The sequence below is a fragment of the Corvus hawaiiensis genome, chromosome 26, assembly GCF_020740725.1.
Source record: "Corvus hawaiiensis isolate bCorHaw1 chromosome 26, bCorHaw1.pri.cur, whole genome shotgun sequence".
NCBI lineage: Eukaryota > Metazoa > Chordata > Aves > Passeriformes > Corvidae > Corvus > Corvus hawaiiensis.
In genome coordinates, this window is record NC_063238.1 from 3,929,292 (window position 1) to 3,947,490 (window position 18,199).

Consider the following 18,199-nt stretch of genomic DNA (forward strand, 5'->3'; position numbering starts at 1 on the left):
AGAAGTGAAAAGGACCTCTTAAGCTGTTCTATTTTTCTCCTCCTTATTTCAAATTGACAAAGTAAAACACTAATTAAATTATTTATATCAGAAATCTACTTATGAGGATGACACATTTTGTACACAAAGCAAGAGAAACATCTGACACATCGTATAATGCCAGGTGCAGTTAAGAAAGTATAATATAAGTCGGCAGCTAGAGGCTAAAAAACCCAACAAACTTGCTGCAATATTTCATTATCAATTTTATTTCCTACCATACACCAAATGTACAGCACAGAACACAGTTTTGTTGTTTTGATGTAAGAAATATTAATTGTATGAAGAAACAGTATACAAACTACTCCAAATTAAAAAATGCATACATCATTGCTCTTTACAAAAGGTCTAATTTACAGTATAGCTCATCAATGCATTTAAACACAAAAAAAAAAAAGAAAAACAGAAAGAAAAAAAACCAGTGCACATTACAAAACACATCAAGTACAAGGGAGGCAAATAAATACAAACATACTTCACAGAACATCCTGAGCAAACAACCAAACACAGATAAATTAACCTGAAGCCATAGTAAATCATAATAATAAATAGATAGGTCAGTAAGAGATTTTTTTTTACTTAAATAAAATATATGACAAATTTGTTAAAATATTTAGTAAATTAAATTTTAGTCTTTGTAATGTGTGAACTCATTTTGTATGCATTTAACAAGTATAACAAATGTTTGCTTTTTGTGTTTTTAGCAAGAACAATAACTTTAATAGCAAATTTTTGTTTGGTGTTCTCCTATTTATATTAGACAGCACATATGGTAGCTTTTGAAAAATCAATTTAAAAATAAACACAGCTCCTAAGAACACACATTTTCCCCTGTCTAAACTAAGATTGGAGAGTTGAATCAACCCCCCAACAAAAAGCAAGCCCCATCTAATGCAGAACAGTGACCACAGTGCATGAGAGTTGAATCACTTCTGAATAGTACTTTTGTGCAGGAACAGTAATAATATAATTGTATATGTCAAGCCTGTGAATGCCATCATATTCAATCTAAATATAAATGCGGCTAATAAAAATAAACACTTTCATTATAGCACGGAAAAATTAAACACACACTAGATCCATGTATACTTTTACACTGAGGCACATATGCACATGAGGTGTGTGTGCATACAAAAAAGGCAGTTCAGCTGGTTGTTTATACCTTTTTCTTAAAAAAAATAAATATAAAAAAAACTTCTGAAACAATGCTTAATTACTTACAATCCCTGAAATAGACATTGCCTCTGTTATAGCAACCGCTAGTTTCTGACGGAGTCAGAAGTTCCACACCCAGGCTAACCGGATACCGAGGCGCACGCCCGCACCTCTGTGCAAGTGCTCATCTGTCCACACCTCCGCCTGTCTGTCTGCTCTGTAGCACTTGGTACCCTACCAGAAGACTGGTGACAAATTCAGTATCAGCCTAGTCTTAGTGAAGAAGGATGGGAGAAACCAGTCACGGTGTTGCTACCGGTCATTCAAAGGGACAAGCGACCACCGTGGTGCCAGAGGGGTGTTGTTGCCCTCCAGACCGCTGCCTTCTCAGCTGCCATTTCCTTCAAACCAGTATTAAATGCCATTTCAGGGGAGATGTGTTCGACTCATTATGTACAAAGCCTTCAGCTTGGGATGTGTTTGTGTTTTTTTAAATCCAAATCCATTGCAATACTGGTCACTTGCTTAAAACCTCAACGTCTCATACTAAAAGAGTACCAGTACCTACCTAGTTACCCTTCTTGTTTAAAGATAATTGTCGTTTCCCTCCATGAGCTAACTCTGAACAAAAACTGCAGTGGTAAAATAAATATGAAGTTCTCTTGAAACATTTTAAATAATCATTCTCATAGGCTAAATCACACAGCCAAGTCAAGTGCTTTGCTGATTGCTATATTTCATTATTGCTAACATATCCTTTAACACACTGTTTTCCAGCATACTGTGCTTTTAAGAGCCCAAGTTCCCCACTAGTGGGCACCATTTATCTTCTCATTCCATGCATCTTCACATCTCATGTTACTGCAAACCCATTTCTGATACAAAGCCATTATAAAAAAGCAGGATGTGAGGAAAATAAAACTAGAACCACGGTTCAGTCATTTGTTACTTTCATAGGTTTTTTTTTTTTCTTCCTGTACAAACCCAGCAAGTTATTTAATTTACAGTATAGCTTTCAGTCTATTTAAAATCCCATTGGAAAATAAATTAATAAACACGTTTGTAAAAATATGGCAGGCCGCAAAAATGCTGTTAAAAGATAAAAAAAACAACTCTTTGATTAGAAATAAATAAAAAATATAAAAAATAGTCGCACACACTTTTTACATTCACTTTACAAAAACTGAGTGCAAAAGAAGAAAAAAAAATTGTACTGAAATAAATGCAGTATACTAACAGAGTGCATTGCTGTTAATACAAATAGTCTGTTGTGGTTTTATTCTTTTTTTTTTTCATGTCAGCTGGGAAAAAATTAGTGCAATGTTGCAATTGTAAATGCAGCATGGCAACCTACACCCCTTAGCAGTACATGAACTCCTAACAGATCCATCTGGAGTTTACTGCTGTTAAGTAATTTCTGTTGCCCAGCAGCTTTCACATCCTACACATGGATGCCCTTCACTGCCTGTTTGATACTTTCCAGCAGAGCTTTGCATTCGGGGGAATAGTCCCGTTCCAGATTGCTGTACATGTCTGTGAGTGTATTTACATATGCTTCGAAATTCTGCTCACTGATTGGCCCCTAAATGGAGACAAAACAGATTATAATTGTAGGAGGTAAAATTAAGGCTAAAAAAACCCAAACACCCAACCCCAAAGCATGTCAAAGGGGCAATATGGCAACTAGGGAGAAGTCATAAACAGGGCAGCCATCCAAATTAATGGAGGGGTTATGGAAATTAGAAGAGTTGCATGTCCTGGGAAATCCAAACTCTCTCCAAGCAGGAAAAGGAGTTGGAGATATTATGGTTAGTATAACTTTTTTTTTTTTCTGTTTTATGGTCGATTTGGCTCTGGGATTGTGACTGACATTCCCCCTAACTGTCCTTACTTAATCTTCCAGCGGCACTCTTGATGTTTGGAAAGGGGCTTGGAAACACAAGTACCTCTGGATTTGGCCTGTGTTTGAGGGTAAGATGTGAAATTTTTGAGAAGATAGAGCTTGGTTGGCTCCAGAAGAATCATCTGTATGAAACAGGTTAAAGTTTTGATCTGGGAGCTGACTAAATAAGGATTCTCATCAGTGTGAAGTTTTCACTCTTTGTACAGTGTGGGTGTTCAGATAGGGAGGGACGAGGGAAAAGCCTGCCTTGCACAGTGTGGTACAGGGCAGAGATACCAGGGCTGGCTCAGTCCTGGGAGGAACTGCACCTACCACCACACAGATGTCATGATCCTGCATCTCTGCAAAGTAAATCAGCCTAAAAGTGCTCTCTGCTAATGCAGCTCCAGTGTTCCTGCTGGTCCCTGAGCCTGCTCATCTGCTTCAAGTGCTGGCAACTCAAAAGAAGGTGTGAAGTTGCTGGCTGTGGTCTTACCATCTGTGGAAGCTGAATGTCAGCGAGACTGGAGATAAGGGCTTGGCTTAAGCCAGCTAACTCCTTCAACAGGCTCTCGTTGTTCTGCTCTATGAGTTTGTTCTCTTCTTCTATTGTTTTCAAGTTGCTCTCCATAGATGTGATCTAAAAACACAGGCAGGTACAAACACAGACAGACAAACCCTTGGCAACATCGTTACTGCAGTTTGAACCCAAAATATCAGCTGGGTGATTAGGAGAGGCCATGATAATCTGAAACTCAGCTATGCTTTTTTTAGGAGAGACATAACTTCTCCACAGAACATTCAGAGCAAAGAAGAGATTGTATTTGCTCTGAAACAATGGACTTTGCTGCTGGTTCATGAGGAAACCTTGTGACAGCAAGGAACTGGAGAGTGCCCCAGAGTGGGAGGAGGGAATTGAGCCTGGAGAGGAAGGTCGGTGTGGAGCTGGGGTGGAGAGTGTGGCCTCCGGGCTGGCAGAGGGAAGGAGAAAGGAGGTTGATGTTTACTTTGCTGTCCTGCTCTTACAGCATCCCTGCTGCTCGGCCACAATAGCGAGGGCACGGGTATTAGCTGCTGTGCTACTTTCCTGCCCTGCTCCTGGGTGAGCTCTGGGCTGGCTGGGATTAGCAACAGGCCTGGCGCTGGAAACAATAAGGGAAAATAGAGTGGAAAGGAAACTGAGAGGATGAGCACACATCACAAAGATGATCTCTGACCAACAGAATGGAAAGGAGGATTTTGGAAAGAGTGGGAAAAAGCAGCCAAGTAGAAAAAAACAGTATCTTTTTAGAGTGAGAGCTCTGGGATATACTGAGCTCTGAAAGCTTAGATGTCAAAAGCAGTGCTGAAAAAACAAAACCAGCAACGGCAGAGTCTGGTTTCCTCCTGCCCCGCTCCTTGTCCCGGGAGCAGCCAGCTCGGCGGGGCAGAGCCAAGGGCTGCCATCCCTGTGCCCTGCTACAGCTCCACAAGGCGTGGATCGGTGCAGTCGTATCCACCATTGCCATGCCCACCCTGTCCTTATTAGTATGCACCTTTTTGCACTACTTAATTGCCTCCTGCTGTGGCCACTTTACTTCCTTCCACACAGCAAAACTCCCCAGTGTGAGAAACCAGTTTTTGCGTGCCTGCCATCCACTACAACCCCTCCTCTGGAGGGTGTTTGTAGCAGTCTAACGCCTGGCGGGGGTAGATTTAAAGGAGGTAGGAGATTCACATCTTCTGCTGTAGTTCAGTTCGGGCTTTGCTGGTCAAAGTGCCTTCACCAGGGAGAAAGTCTGGGGAGAAGAAATCTGACTGCATGAATTGGGCAATCTCCATGCAAATAGCACAGCGATCACCAGAGAGAACCAAGTGTCCTGAGACACTGAGCAGAGCCCCCCTGCAGTGCAGTTTGGGCTGGATATCCTCACAGATTGTTTAGATCCAGCACAGGTGGCACAGACTTCTACCTTGTTTAGACCATACACGCAGTGGTTATTGCAAAAACAGCGTGAGTCAGCGCTGCTCATTCCAATGTGGTACAAATACAGGGGGGTATGGTTACACTCAGTTTGGTTTGGATCGGTTTAGATTTATATTCAGTTCACAGATCTCATTTAGGAACTTTTTCCTTTCACTCTTATCCTGAAAATTCTGAGTAAGCTTCTGCTCTTGCTGTTACCCAGTCTGCCCAGGTTAACTTCCAGGTGCATATGGGAGTTTCTGTAGGGATGAAGCCATATAGCTCGCTCCATAGAACCACTAGCAGCATCTTAAAGCCAACTTCATTCTCCAGTATACAAAATACTGACAGAGAATGGCTCTTTTCCATAACTCCTGTCAAAATCCTCTGCTACACAAATTAGCAAAAGGTATACATTCTTTACCAGGTGTTGCCTGGAGGCAAAATTCAAACTATTTCAATAACTGACAGCGGGTGAGCTAAACTAGGAAGGTTTTCTTCGGTACACATAACAAAGTCAACTCTCATTAAGACTTGGAGTGCGTTAGTAAGAGGAATTATCATCCCTAAAAACTCAGGTCGTATGATCTGCATGGTTTGGTAAACAAACGTTTGGTCAACAAAGGAAAATGCATGTTTTGTTTGGTGAGTATGATTTTTTCTGCTTGCCAAGATTGACTCCAAACTGCCCTGAATCTGTCATTCAGATCTTTAAGACAATACCTGCTGCTTATTTACAGAAAACACAAACAAGAGCTGGAAAAACAAGTGCACAGGAGACTAGCCATTTTTAAACATAGCATTTACATAGCATTTAATTTATTCATCGTGCTTAAACATAAGAAAAGGTTTCTCATTTATGGCATACCTGAGTTTGAAGTTTCATCATATCAGCTTCAATTTTAAGATTGGATTCATTCAGTTCTTTTATTTCCTCATCCAAGTGTCTTATTTCTTCATCACTCTCAATACCTGTAAATAGTTCAAAATAACAATATCAGGTTTAAAATGTCCACATGCAAATGGATGTTTGAGTAATAAGCTGTGTTACCTGTTACCTAACCATAGGAAAATAAGCTTTTCATCAAATGATTGATCCTTAAATTGTCTTTTAGTTTGCTTTTACTGTCAAAATTGTTTCCTACTTGTTAAACATCTACATGATCTGAAACATAGATGGGGCTATCTTAGTCCTCATTTTTTCACAATTTCTTTTTTTTCATTGCAACATGCAACTACAAGCTGGAGGGTACAGAAAGGAAAAATTGCCCAGAAAGAGGAAAGTTTATCATAAAACATGAGGGGATATTTACAGTGTTTAGGATTGGGGGATTTTTGGTTTGGTTTGGTTTCAAAAGAAATGTAACAACAACCCTTCTTTTTCAGTGAACACCTCAGGGCAACGTCTTCACTAGTAAAATTGCTAACTCTAGTAAGTCAATCTGTACCTGTTTCTGATCTTGCAAGAATTTCTGTGGGGGCAAACTCCTGTGCAGAATAATTTCAATAATCACAGCCTTAGTTATATCTGATAAATAGTGAAATTTAAATAACAGGAAAGGGGAAATTGTCAGAAAGCTAACAAGTATTACAGGGAAGGAAAAAAAAAAAAAGGAATCTAGTGTTTTAGTGTTTTACATCCCAACAAGTTAGACAGCAAAGGAAAAAAGCTTCAGTTCTTTCATGAAAGCCTTGTCCTGAAAAACACTGAGCTGCAGCAGCTGCTGGCAATACGTGTGCCTGTTTCTGCTTAGCGTCACTCTGAGCCCAACTCTGCCTGCAGATTTGGGCCACTGTTGTTGTTACTGCTTTAAAGCCTAGAACTGAGTCTACTGGGGAGCCAGCCTGGGAAATCTGTAAGCAGTAACACAACCGTTTTGCTCAGCAGTTGGAGGCTAAAGACTAAATTTCCTGAATCCAGGCTCAGTGCCCAACTTGCTAAAGCACATTGTATAAGAAGGGAGACTCCTACACATTTCCCCCCTGCAACTTTTTGGTAATTATTGCTTTGCACTTAGGTTAGCAAAACTACACAAGCACTGCAAAGATACTAAACCGTGTAGGATTCAAGTTAGGGAGATGAGTCAATTTCTGCCCACAATATTTCTCCCTCCTTACCTTATTCGTCAGATAGCTAAGTCCTCCTGATCTGGAACTAATAGTTTGTTAATAACAACAATATTGAAAGCATATCCAAATAAAAAAAATAATACTCTGGGACAAGAGCATACCCTCAATGCTGAGTTATCAAGATGTAAATAAGAATAATTTTATAATCTCTCATGCAAATATTTTTGTTATTCAAGATTTTTTTTGCTAGAGACAACTGAAAGTAGTGAGAATTAATGCCAGAATGGCATGAAGGGGCACAAGTATAAATGGGAGCTAGGGCCCTTCTATCTGAATAAATGTCATCATCTTTTATAGATCTCCTTACCGCCACTTGCTTTAAGCTTGATAGTCATTAATTCTTCCGAAATTTTGCCCTTTTTTATGGTTTGCGCATTCAGAGGACAACCAGACAGGCTGAAAAGGATAGGGAAAAAAAAAACATTATCACCCACTTGAAAATGGCAACAATCTTTTCAGGCAATATTATCATGCACTTGGACAAACCTCTGTACCTAAGGTCACATCAGTATCTCCATTATAGCATGGCTTCGGGGAATGACATAACTCATAAAGAGCCATTTAGCTGTATATTCCAGCTTGAAAATTGGCACAGAAATCTCAGTCTGTGAGTAAACAACTCTTAAGCATATTTCAAAATAATCAAAATTGCAGTGGCAGCTGCTGTTAAGTTACACGAAGAAGCATTTACAGAACTCTTAAAGTTCAAACATTTATAAACTGTTTTTATCAAGGGATTGTGCTCCAAAGGAGAGGGGAGCATGGTAGTTTAAAATGGCAAGTTTGCCATCCTAAAAAAAATTAATTAATGGGATGATGTCCACAGTGCACAATTATTGTATCACTTTGTTGATACATAATGATCATCAATACAATAATAACTCTGGATATGCCCTATAGGCTGTAATAGCTTTTTTGAATGGTTCTATTATATAGTCAGTTTGCTTTTTAACCACTGTTCACATTAAATTACATTTTGCTATTTCAAAGCTTACAATTTCATCAGCTGGTAATTACCTGAGGCAATTTTTATATCCCACTAAAGGGCTAAGAGGAATTGCACTGTCTTAATACTATCTTTATAAATAACAAAGAAGAAATACCCATATGCTGAAGAACTGGCAGAAGGATTTGTATTTAGGTGTAGCCAAGGAGTGAGGGAAAATTTTGTTCCACAGGAAAATGAATGATGTGTGTGTGTGTGTTTGTGTGTGTGTGTGTGTGTGTAAAAATTTAAAAAAAAAAAGAGAATCCTAACAGACATGGAATTTCCACATAGAAAAAAAAAAACCCAAAACAACAAAAAAACCCCCAACAAAACCCAAGCTTTTTTTGTTAGCTTAGCTAAATGTTATACAGGGGAAGATGCTAGTTCTTCAGATCTAAATTTCTGCTTTTTACCTCTGCCCAGAGCAGATTGCTAACTGGGAGGTTGTTTGAAAGCCATGAGTTACCTGTTGGGCTTCAAATGTCTTAGGAAAGGATACCAAACCAAGCTATATTTGCTACCACATTTTACCTAATGTGATCTTGAGAGTGACCCAGTCTTATGTAGGACAGGAATCATCTGTACTACGAATTGCAAGCAGCTAAAATACAATTTATGCTACTTGCTTAATTAGCCACAATTTAAGGGTAGTGTCCTAATATAAAGACTTTTAGATGGGATATAGGGAATAAAATTAGGATAACACTGGACTCTGACGAATTCATTCAAATCACCTTGGACATTCTTGTATTGAAGAAGCCGGTTCAGTGTATTAGGAAGAAAGCAAAGGAGATAGAGAATGCAGACTTAATTACTGTTAAAGACAGAAAAACAAACTTGCCAGATATTAATTCAGATACTGTAATCAGATTATTTGATTATTTTTGATTCAATATGGTCAGATTATAGGAATTTTTTCACAATGATAGATGGTGTTTGTTGTTGTTAGTTATATGTATGACTCCTCTGTAAGGACAATTTTTTTGTAAGATTGTTATAACTTCAAACTTCTTTAATCCATATGAGTGCTGAATGCTTATTGTTTTTTCTTTGTGTGACTTTAGCTGTTTAAATACAAAGTTTATGAATATAACTTTTCCACTAGTAGAAAGATGAAATGAATGACTCTCGGCTGAAACTTTTCTGGTGACATTCCAATGATATTTCTCTTTTCTTTTGAAGATATGCGGATACAACTCCATATTTCCCTAGGAAAGAACTCTATTTAATTTTAAACTGCATAGGCTCTGTGCTAATCTGAACACCTTGGAAAGTCATGCTTCAATAGGAACACAGAAAAAGACATAAAAATTTAAGTCTCTCCAAGTAATTCTGTTTTGTATTACTTTAGCTGCAATGTAAACTGTGTTGTTACTCTAAAAACTTCAGCACAATTTATTCTGACTCTAACCTCACATGTTGCCAATTCAAAGTGAAATGTTAAGGAAAAATGAAAAGAGAAAACACAAAGTTATACCTTCTGTGGGTGACAAAAACATTATTAACATGACCCAGCCCGTTGCAGCCTGGCAAAGGACAGTGTGGCAGCTCTTGTTTGTTCAGTTTCCAGGATAGTGAAGACCCATTGACAGGACTCTCCTTCTGTCTCTTGGCAGCCAAAGGACAACCAGAAGCAGTGCGATGAGAAGTGTATTTACCTGATATGTGACCTTGGCCATCACAGCCTATCACTGGACATCTACAGAAACACAGCAAAAGAACCCTCGTTTTCACTGGAGAGAGCAGGCAAATACAGTCTCAAAAAATTCTGAGAAAATCATTCCAGCTGCCTTTGCTACTTTGCTTTAATGGAGTAAGACTTGGTCCCTGGTGGCACACTGTACCTGAGCATCCAATTCTTGTCAAGCTGAGTTATGGGGGTTCAGGTGATCTTAAAATAAGGCAATTTAAAATACAGTTGTAGAGACTAAGAAAATAAGACATTCATTTAGATAGTATTTTACCAGAAAAGAAAATTGAAGTTCTATCACAGGCAATAAATCTTCAAGTATATGGAAAGTCAGCATTGCCTCCTTTCTACCTCGGTTTCTGTTATGAAGCAGAGGGTGGGTTCCTGTAACTGGAAAACTTGCATGGAAACCCATGCAAATACTTGCAAAGAAAGGATAGGGAATTTTTTGTGCTGCTCTGTCAGTGTTATGTAGTTTTGCATATATCACTAGCAAGTATTAAGGCAAGTATTGCATTCAGCTAAGTCTTCACTTTTATATTCTGACAGTTATCATTTACAAATTTTAGTGGAATGTGCGTTCTAGCCAGGAATGTAGTGAATCTCTACCGAGTTTCCAGTTTTCATTTTAAGTGAAATTTTCATTCATACGTAGAGAAAAGACATGAGATTTACAGATACTTAAGTTCTCTGGAACATATTTTGAAGGCGTCGCTCTGATTTAATTATCTGATATGTTTCACCTCAGTCAGTAATAATTTTCCTTCATTTTGCCAAATTTTTCAACCAGGTGGCACTTGCATAGCACTCTTTAAAATAATTAGAGCGATGCAAGCAGATATAGCAATCCTTCCTCACTGTTTAGTCTCCTAGGTGATGGACTCCACCAACTTCACTAGAAGCAGAAACACTTGGTTTGGTTCCAGCTCTAGGCACTATTCTCATATGGTTCAGATTAACTGGAGCATCTCCCTGAGATTCCTCAAGTCCTGAACTCTCACAGGCCACTTCCTCCCTCCACTGATGGTGGACCCCTGCTTCTTACTCACTTAAGTTCAGGGTCTTCTTTTTCTTCCTTGGTAGGAGTGACTTTGATACCTCCTTTCCTGGCACGAGGACAACCAGACAAGCTGAAAGAAGCACACAGAGTAAGAGCCACCTCTTTCTGCTGCTGCCAGCCGAGAGCCCTGAGCACTGCAGCCCCCTGCAATGGGATGGTTGTTACCTTCTGTGGGATGCATAGTTCCCTGTCACGTGTCCAGAGCCGTCACAGCCAGGTGTTGGGCACCTATGGAATAATACAGGAAGCTTACAAAATACAGCCACAAAGATAGAGAGTGAACAATGTGTACATTCTATATTTTGTCTAGAGTGGAATAAAGAACAGCAGAGCTTTTGTTGAATAACTAAACCTAGCTCTCGTGGGTTTTTTGTTTGGTTTTTTTTTTTAAATAAACAGACTCCTTTTTTTGGGAGGGTATTTTTTTTAAATAGCAGAGTTTCAGTAAGGAATGTGAAATATATTGTATATGATGTGTAGATTTAATTAGTTTTTATCAATGTTTGCATTGAGCATTTTTTCCTTGTACAGAATCAACATTACAAAGAGAAGAAAAAAAAGCAGCTTGATATAGATCTATTTGTAAATTTACTATCATGTGTTTGTTTTTTATGATGATGTTTTCAGGTACAGATCTAAAGAAGCACTTTGCCAGTATTTACAGAAGGGGAAATGAAAGCAGAGAAGCAGTTTTACTTTTGGGCATCAGTAGATGATATCCAGAATTTGAATTTAATAATTTGTGTGTTCTAGCACTGTAAGCATACCACAGGACCATCTCTTTCTAGCATGAGATTCAATTGGGTATTCAGCTGAGCAATTGGATTATGCTTATTTCTTATGGTTAAGGGGTATCTCTGTGTATGTGCAACAAACAAGCCTTTTTGGGTATGAACGTTTGATACTGAAACATCTATACAATAAAAAGAAAAAAACCTGCCTATTACTGTGTTTTTTCCAGTGTTCTGGCAGGTTGGGCTTCTTGCTTGCTGTGCCCCAAAAGCCAACTGGAGTCAGTAGGTCTTCCCACTGACTTCTGTGGGGTTTGGAGAAGGACCTTACTGGTAACACCTTCCATCTCAGAAGTACAGAGATTTTTCTTTTTTTTTTTTTATTTTTCTTTTTAAAAATTATTTTATTTAAGGCTGCTGTATGTTTGTGGGGTGGCTTGGTTTGAGGTTTTTTCAGAGAATATAAACATACCTCAGCACACAAAGCAGCACCAAAACCCATTTGCCTTTAGAAGTTATGCCAGCCTTTTCTATGTTTCTGTATTATACAACACAAAGTTCTTATGCTAAGCAACCCTAAGGGACTTTGAAATGCTATGATTATTACAGAGTATCAGAATTACATAAGGAGTTGTGCCAAATAATGTTGTACTGAACCATTAAGGAAACTTGCATGGTTCAATATGCTCTTAAGTTGTTACTGAATCTTTCCTGAGTTAAAGAGATCCGTGATTTAATCTCATCATTTGTAGGCTGTCATGGAAAACACCTACAAATATAATTGTAATAGCACATCTGAGTGTGCAGGTGCATCTCTTCACAGAACATTTAAAACTACTTTTCTGTGAACAATTAATTTGTCAAAAATCTGACTTCTTTTGGACATGAAAAAATTTATGCATTGATTCAGGTAGAATTCAGCAAATAATTTCAAATTAAGAAGGGGGTGACTTTTTTTAAAAAGATAATGTCAAAACACTTCATGATGACACTTTGTGAACAAAATATTTTTGGCAGAACAACTTGCCTCACACTGACAGCAAAGGTAAAGGTGGGGGCTGCAGAGTGCCAGGATATGCTTGGCTGTGTAGAACTAAATGTTGACCTGTCTAAGTGTGGGACAAGGACTGGGCACAATGTCATGTGGAGCAGGCAGCAAGGGCAGATGTCTGGAGAGCGTGAATTCTCAAAAGTAAATCCAGAACACCTGCCAAAAACTATGGCTATTAATTTTAGCTACTTGTTTTATCAGATGATCACAGATGGAAGGGCTCCCTGCATAGACTGGAGGTGGACTTTAATTCAGTAAAATTTGTGTGAGACATTCAGATCTGAAAGTCTGAGAGTTGTGAATATACTTAAAAAGGACACTGAATTAAATTTTAAATCACACCATCTGTATTTACCACTTCTGGCAGCAGACAGATTTCCAACTGCATTGGAGTCCAAGCTATTCTGGAGGTCACTGAAGATTTGAGGCTGAGATATTATCAATAGTAATGAAGTTATAAGATGATATTTCAGGTGGCCGACTGACAAATCAGTAAAAAGCTTCATTAGCAAGACTCTTAATCTTGACCACTGGGTTGGGTTTTCCAGATATTAGTTATATCTTTGTATGGATTGTGAAATTCCAGAACACAAAATAGACCAAAAATCTATTGCCTTGCAGTCAGTAATACTGTGGAATTTCATCAGCTTTTAACTGGTGTTTGGACTGGTACCCCAGCTTAGGGAATCATCCTCTATAATGGATTCCTGCGCAGAGCCAACAAAATAAGATTTAAATTGAAGGGCCAGAGGTCTCAGGAGGTCAAATTAAGAGATGTCAACCCTCAGGTGGGTGTAGGTTACAAGTTCTTTTACAGTCCTTCCAAATTTGTTATTCAAACATAAATCTCTCAGCAATTTCACATATAAAATCTTGCAAATGGGCATCGAGTACCTCCTATTTTGTCCCTTTCTCCAAGAGGATTGCTTTATCTTTAGGAAATGAACTACAACTACATGCAAATTTTAAACACTGAGCTGCAGGTTTAGGAGCACTTCTGGTATATTTGCTCCCTCAAAAGCTCACTGGGGGTGTTGGATATGAACTGTAGTTTAAGCAAACCCAGTATCAGTATCAATGTTTTATGTGGAACTCATGTAGAAAAACTGCTTAAATCTCTCCTAGAAATTGACATTTAACTACTGCAAAAACTTGTCTAAAGATAGGACTGACCACCTATTCCTCAAAGCTTCTGAATTGTTAGTAAATATCTCTCTAAAGTACACATTTAAAATTCTTTAAGGCTTGATAAGCAAGCTCTTCAATTAAATAGAGTATCAGCCAAAATTACCCTTTTTAGCTTTAAAACCTGAGTCATCATCAAACTTATTATGTTTTAAATTGACCACCTCAGATTGTTCTGAGCAGCAAGAATCCTCATATAGAAATTTTCTTGAATCTGAATCGCAGGCCCACTTTCTGAGCAGATCTTCCTTATTTCCAAACTGTGGATCACATGGAAGCCTTGTATCTTTGCTGGCATAGAGTTTCATAATTAAAGCCAAAATCTTATCTTGATTCTGGCAAATTAAACACGAATAACATTTGGAAAAAATACACAGCTTTTTCATATTCATGCCTAACTACATGAGGGTACTTTCCTGGCCTGATTCTATGAGCGTTTATGCCCTCTGTTCACACAGCAATACTAAAATTAACTATTGATATGACTACACCAGCACAAGCATGATTGCAGCATTTTGGCATAAGGTTTAATTTAGGCAGAAGCAGAGTTTTGTTCAAATATCACCTGTTCTATGTTTGCAGGAACCTAAATTAAGGTGGTACATTTGTGGAAAATAATTTTATTTAGCCCTTTTTCCTTTTGCGAATTGTCTGTGAACAGATTTTGATTTTTGCTCTTTTTCTAGTTAATTGAAATTAAATGCTAACTGTGTTATGCAACATATTTCTGTCTGTGAAATGTCCATGAACCTTGACTTTGTCTTTCACAACTCACTTATTATACATGGCGTACAGTGTGCAGTTTGTCATTTAAGTCATATGCTGTTGCTCCTCTTTCCTTATGGCATGACCAAAACTCTAGAAGCTTTAGTGGAAAAATAACCATATTGGTATGCAAATTTACTTATTCACACATGAATGGGGCGGGGGGGTGATGCATGAGGAGCAACTATTCAAAATATTTGTGTGAGTGTCTTTGTATGGCAGAAAGCCAATAAAAGCAGGGACAAATATATATGACTCAGCAAATGATTTCAAATTTGTCAGCATTTTTGCAAGTCAGTTCCTTGCTAACCATTCCACTCTTTTAAAACCAATTAAACCTACATTTTATACCTTTGAGGATCAGGGATGTCAAAACATGAAGCATTGTGCGAGTGTGCCAGTTTACCTACTGGCTTTGTGAACTGCTTTGGACAGCTGCCTAAATAAATGGTCTTTCTTCGTCATTTTGCTGCATCTCCTGTACATTCAACTTCATAGCTGCCATCAGTTCAGCATTTCAATTATAATTTAAGTTGTAAGGGTAGAGAATAAGACCACTAACATTTGATCTGGGGAAGCCAAACGCTGAGCCAAGTCTAAATGTAGTCACTTCTGCTATTAATACCATTAGGAAAGGAAAATAGAGCCATCATCAGACATTATTTTCTTCTATCTGGTCTAGGGATGAACCTAAAGGACAAAAAGGACAGTCACGGGGTTCTCCCCTTTTTACATGCATTCATGAGTTTTTCCAAGCCATCTATTATGGGATCCAATTTACAAGTTGCAGAGGGAAAGCTATGAAAGAACTCTAATTATCCTTTCCTTTTCCCCACATCCTTATTGACAAAGCCAATTCAATAACTAGATGACTGGTTGCCAGTGCCTCTCTTGACTACAGATTTTTGAAATATTCATATGTCCCTATACATCTGTCTATATAGCAGAGCTGCACAGTCCTTTTGTAAGTGACATTTCATGGTGAGAATTATGCCAGCACAAAATCATATGACTTGATGTCTGCTTCAGTGACATTAAACTCATAGTATAGGGTAGTGAGTAATAAAAAATGATTTGCAGGTATTCTGGTCTCATTTTTAGATTTATTCTAACTAGATTTATTTCTAACTAAATAATTCCAATTAATTCTATCTGGATCAGTTATTTGCCAGATCAGTCTTATGTATTAGATATTTTCTATTCCTATCTGATTCAGAAATACTGAGGAAACTGCATCTTTCCTAGTGTTTACAATTTTTCCGCCGAAGTCCTGATTAATTAATGAAAATGAAGGGGTTAATTAATTAATGAAGAATGAAGAAAGACAAATGGAGAAAAGTAAACTTTATTTCACTCAAAAGCTTTCAAACCAATTCACTTCACTTTTCAGACAAAGGTTTGATACCACTCAGAGCAATTCAAATTTACAATTTCAATAATGCAGGGAACATGTTTGTCGAAGTCAAAAAACAATAATATTTGTTCTATTGTTAATACTTACTTGAGCTCCTGAGAGTTAGCAGCCATAAGGGATTTTAATGTCTTGTCAGCTAATGGGCACCCAGAAACACTGAAAAGAAAATCTGATGTGAAATACTTTACTAAACCAAGGCAATTATTTTTATCAATACAACAACATACAGACAATCTATGACTTATACCAGTTAAAATTATACCTTCAAATATTTGTTCTTGGCAAAGAAGGAGCAGCCAATATAAGGCTGTGGTTCTTAAGTCAATTAAAAATATATATAGTTAGGGGCAAATGTTTTTCCCTGTAAAGCTTTGCTAGGGCGGGGCAGTGGTGCACAGAATCCATCCTTTATGTTTCATATATGAAGGACAGCTAGAGGATCTGGTCCACACGGCTGATAGAAGGCAGAAAACACTTCCATCCTGCTCCCAAGGGAAAAGCAGGAAAATATTGTTTCAACCCCTAGGTTGGCTATTTTGAGGAAAATATTTAACATCCTCAGGTTGTAATGGCACATCTATGAATTTTAAAGCCATTCATAGAGATATTCAGGAACCTTATTTCTAATCACATGCAGCAGCATCTGTATAGAGACTGCTTGTACACTCAGGGAAATGCAAACTTTACTAAATGACTTATCTGCAGGTCTCAGCTAAGAAGTGCAGCTACATTAATAAGCATATGCTGCTTAACTCTGCATCAGCATATAAAGTCCAGACCTTCACAAAAATACCAAAACCAGGAAAAACAGCCACATTTCTCTGTGGATTATTTTCTGCAAAGTGCTTTCGAATATTTACCCATGGTTATTATAAAAAGGTTCAAAGATGACAAGAGCTAAAGTAGCTCTATTTCCTGTTTTAGGCTTCCTGTTGTTTCTTACCTGCGGTGTGAGGCATAGTTTCCTGTTACATGACCGCTACCATCACATCCTGGAGTTGGACAGCTATGCAAAGAAGAAGCAATGAGCAATTAGAGTATATGTAATTTACCACATAGCTTACCATACCCTGCAGTGAATTATGTAATGATCTTTAGGGCAATCACATTCATCATTACACATTTCAACATTGTCACGACGCTGCAGAAAACTAGAAAAACTTCACTTCTGTTTTTTAATGATTACTTGAAGCAGAGATGGAAAGAATTTCTCCTATTTCCACAACACAAGTAATTCAAAACCTTATTTTTTTATCTTTGTAAGGTTACCTTTGCATAGGTATTTTAGTTACGAAGTGGGTTCTTAAAAAGACTGTTTCTTTGTCAGTACAAAATTTTGACAGCAATTCTTAAATGTTAGAGCTGAAGTTTCTGACATGACCTCCAGTATAACATGGGCAAGAGAACAGTAATATTCAAAATAATTCTTTTCCCTTCTGACTAGATTAAGGCACTGTCCTTTAGAAATACCTCCAATCTTTATTTACTGATACGAGTGAGAAAGGTGTTAGGGTTGCTTGCGGCACAGAAAGCACTTCAATGTCACACAGCTGAAGTTCAGAAAGAGCACAGAACTTTCTCAAGATGTTTTCCAGCTGAACTGAGAAGTGATTCCAAGGTGGTTGTTGTGGTTTAGGAATGGTACTCTCCAAGTGAGTGTTCCCACCAAGACTCTCCAAACCATAGGCCTCTTTCTCACCCTCCCTTCCTCCTTTCTCTGAGGCAGGTTGGAGAGGAGAATTGGAGGCACAAAGGTGAAAATCACATCTTGAGATAAGAACAATTTACTGGAAACAGCAATGAGATAACGAAATGGTAACAGCAAAAATATCCGTAAGAGGGTGTACAGGATAGGCACATGATTGCTCAGAAGCAGTGCTGCGCTACCCTGGCTCGGTACTGGCGTTACCCAACTGCTCCCTTTGCCAAGCTTACTCAACTGGGAGGAAAACCTTCTCCCTGGGTGAGGTTCCAGGTCCCAGCCATGCCACCTCCTGGCTACTGCAAAAATTAACCCTGTCCTGGCTGGAACCAAGAGAATGGTGTACATTTAACAGAACACATAAACTCATTTAAGTCATGGAGGTATGCTCAGCCTGGAGATGTTATAACTTCTCTTTTTCCTCAGCCCTTCTTCAGTTGTAAAGCTGAACTCATTTATCAA

The 18,199-nt window shown here is 38.3% G+C and overlaps 1 protein-coding gene across 5 annotated transcripts in view; it reads right to left on the minus strand.

The window, feature by feature from the left end:
* Positions 1-225: 225 nt before the first annotated feature.
* ST18 (ST18 C2H2C-type zinc finger transcription factor) overlaps positions 226-18,199 on the minus strand; it is a 168,897-nt gene continuing 150,923 nt past the window's right edge. For 4 of the 5 annotated variants that reach the window (XM_048286727.1, XM_048286726.1, XM_048286730.1 and 1 more), the window contains 9 exons: positions 16,979-17,041; positions 16,123-16,191; positions 11,055-11,117; positions 10,879-10,959; positions 9,617-9,838; positions 7,459-7,547; positions 5,890-5,993; positions 3,573-3,716; positions 226-2,776 (listed from right to left, as the gene is read on the minus strand). In XM_048286727.1, the coding sequence (XP_048142684.1) occupies positions 2,636-2,776; positions 3,573-3,716; positions 5,890-5,993; positions 7,459-7,547; positions 9,617-9,838; positions 10,879-10,959; positions 11,055-11,117; positions 16,123-16,191; positions 16,979-17,041 (976 nt within the window). In that variant the 3' untranslated portion in view covers positions 226-2,635. The remainder of the gene's footprint in view (positions 2,777-3,572; positions 3,717-5,889; positions 5,994-7,458; positions 7,548-9,616; positions 9,839-10,878; positions 10,960-11,054; positions 11,118-16,122; positions 16,192-16,978; positions 17,042-18,199) is intronic. The other variant, XM_048286728.1, reaches the window with a different exon arrangement.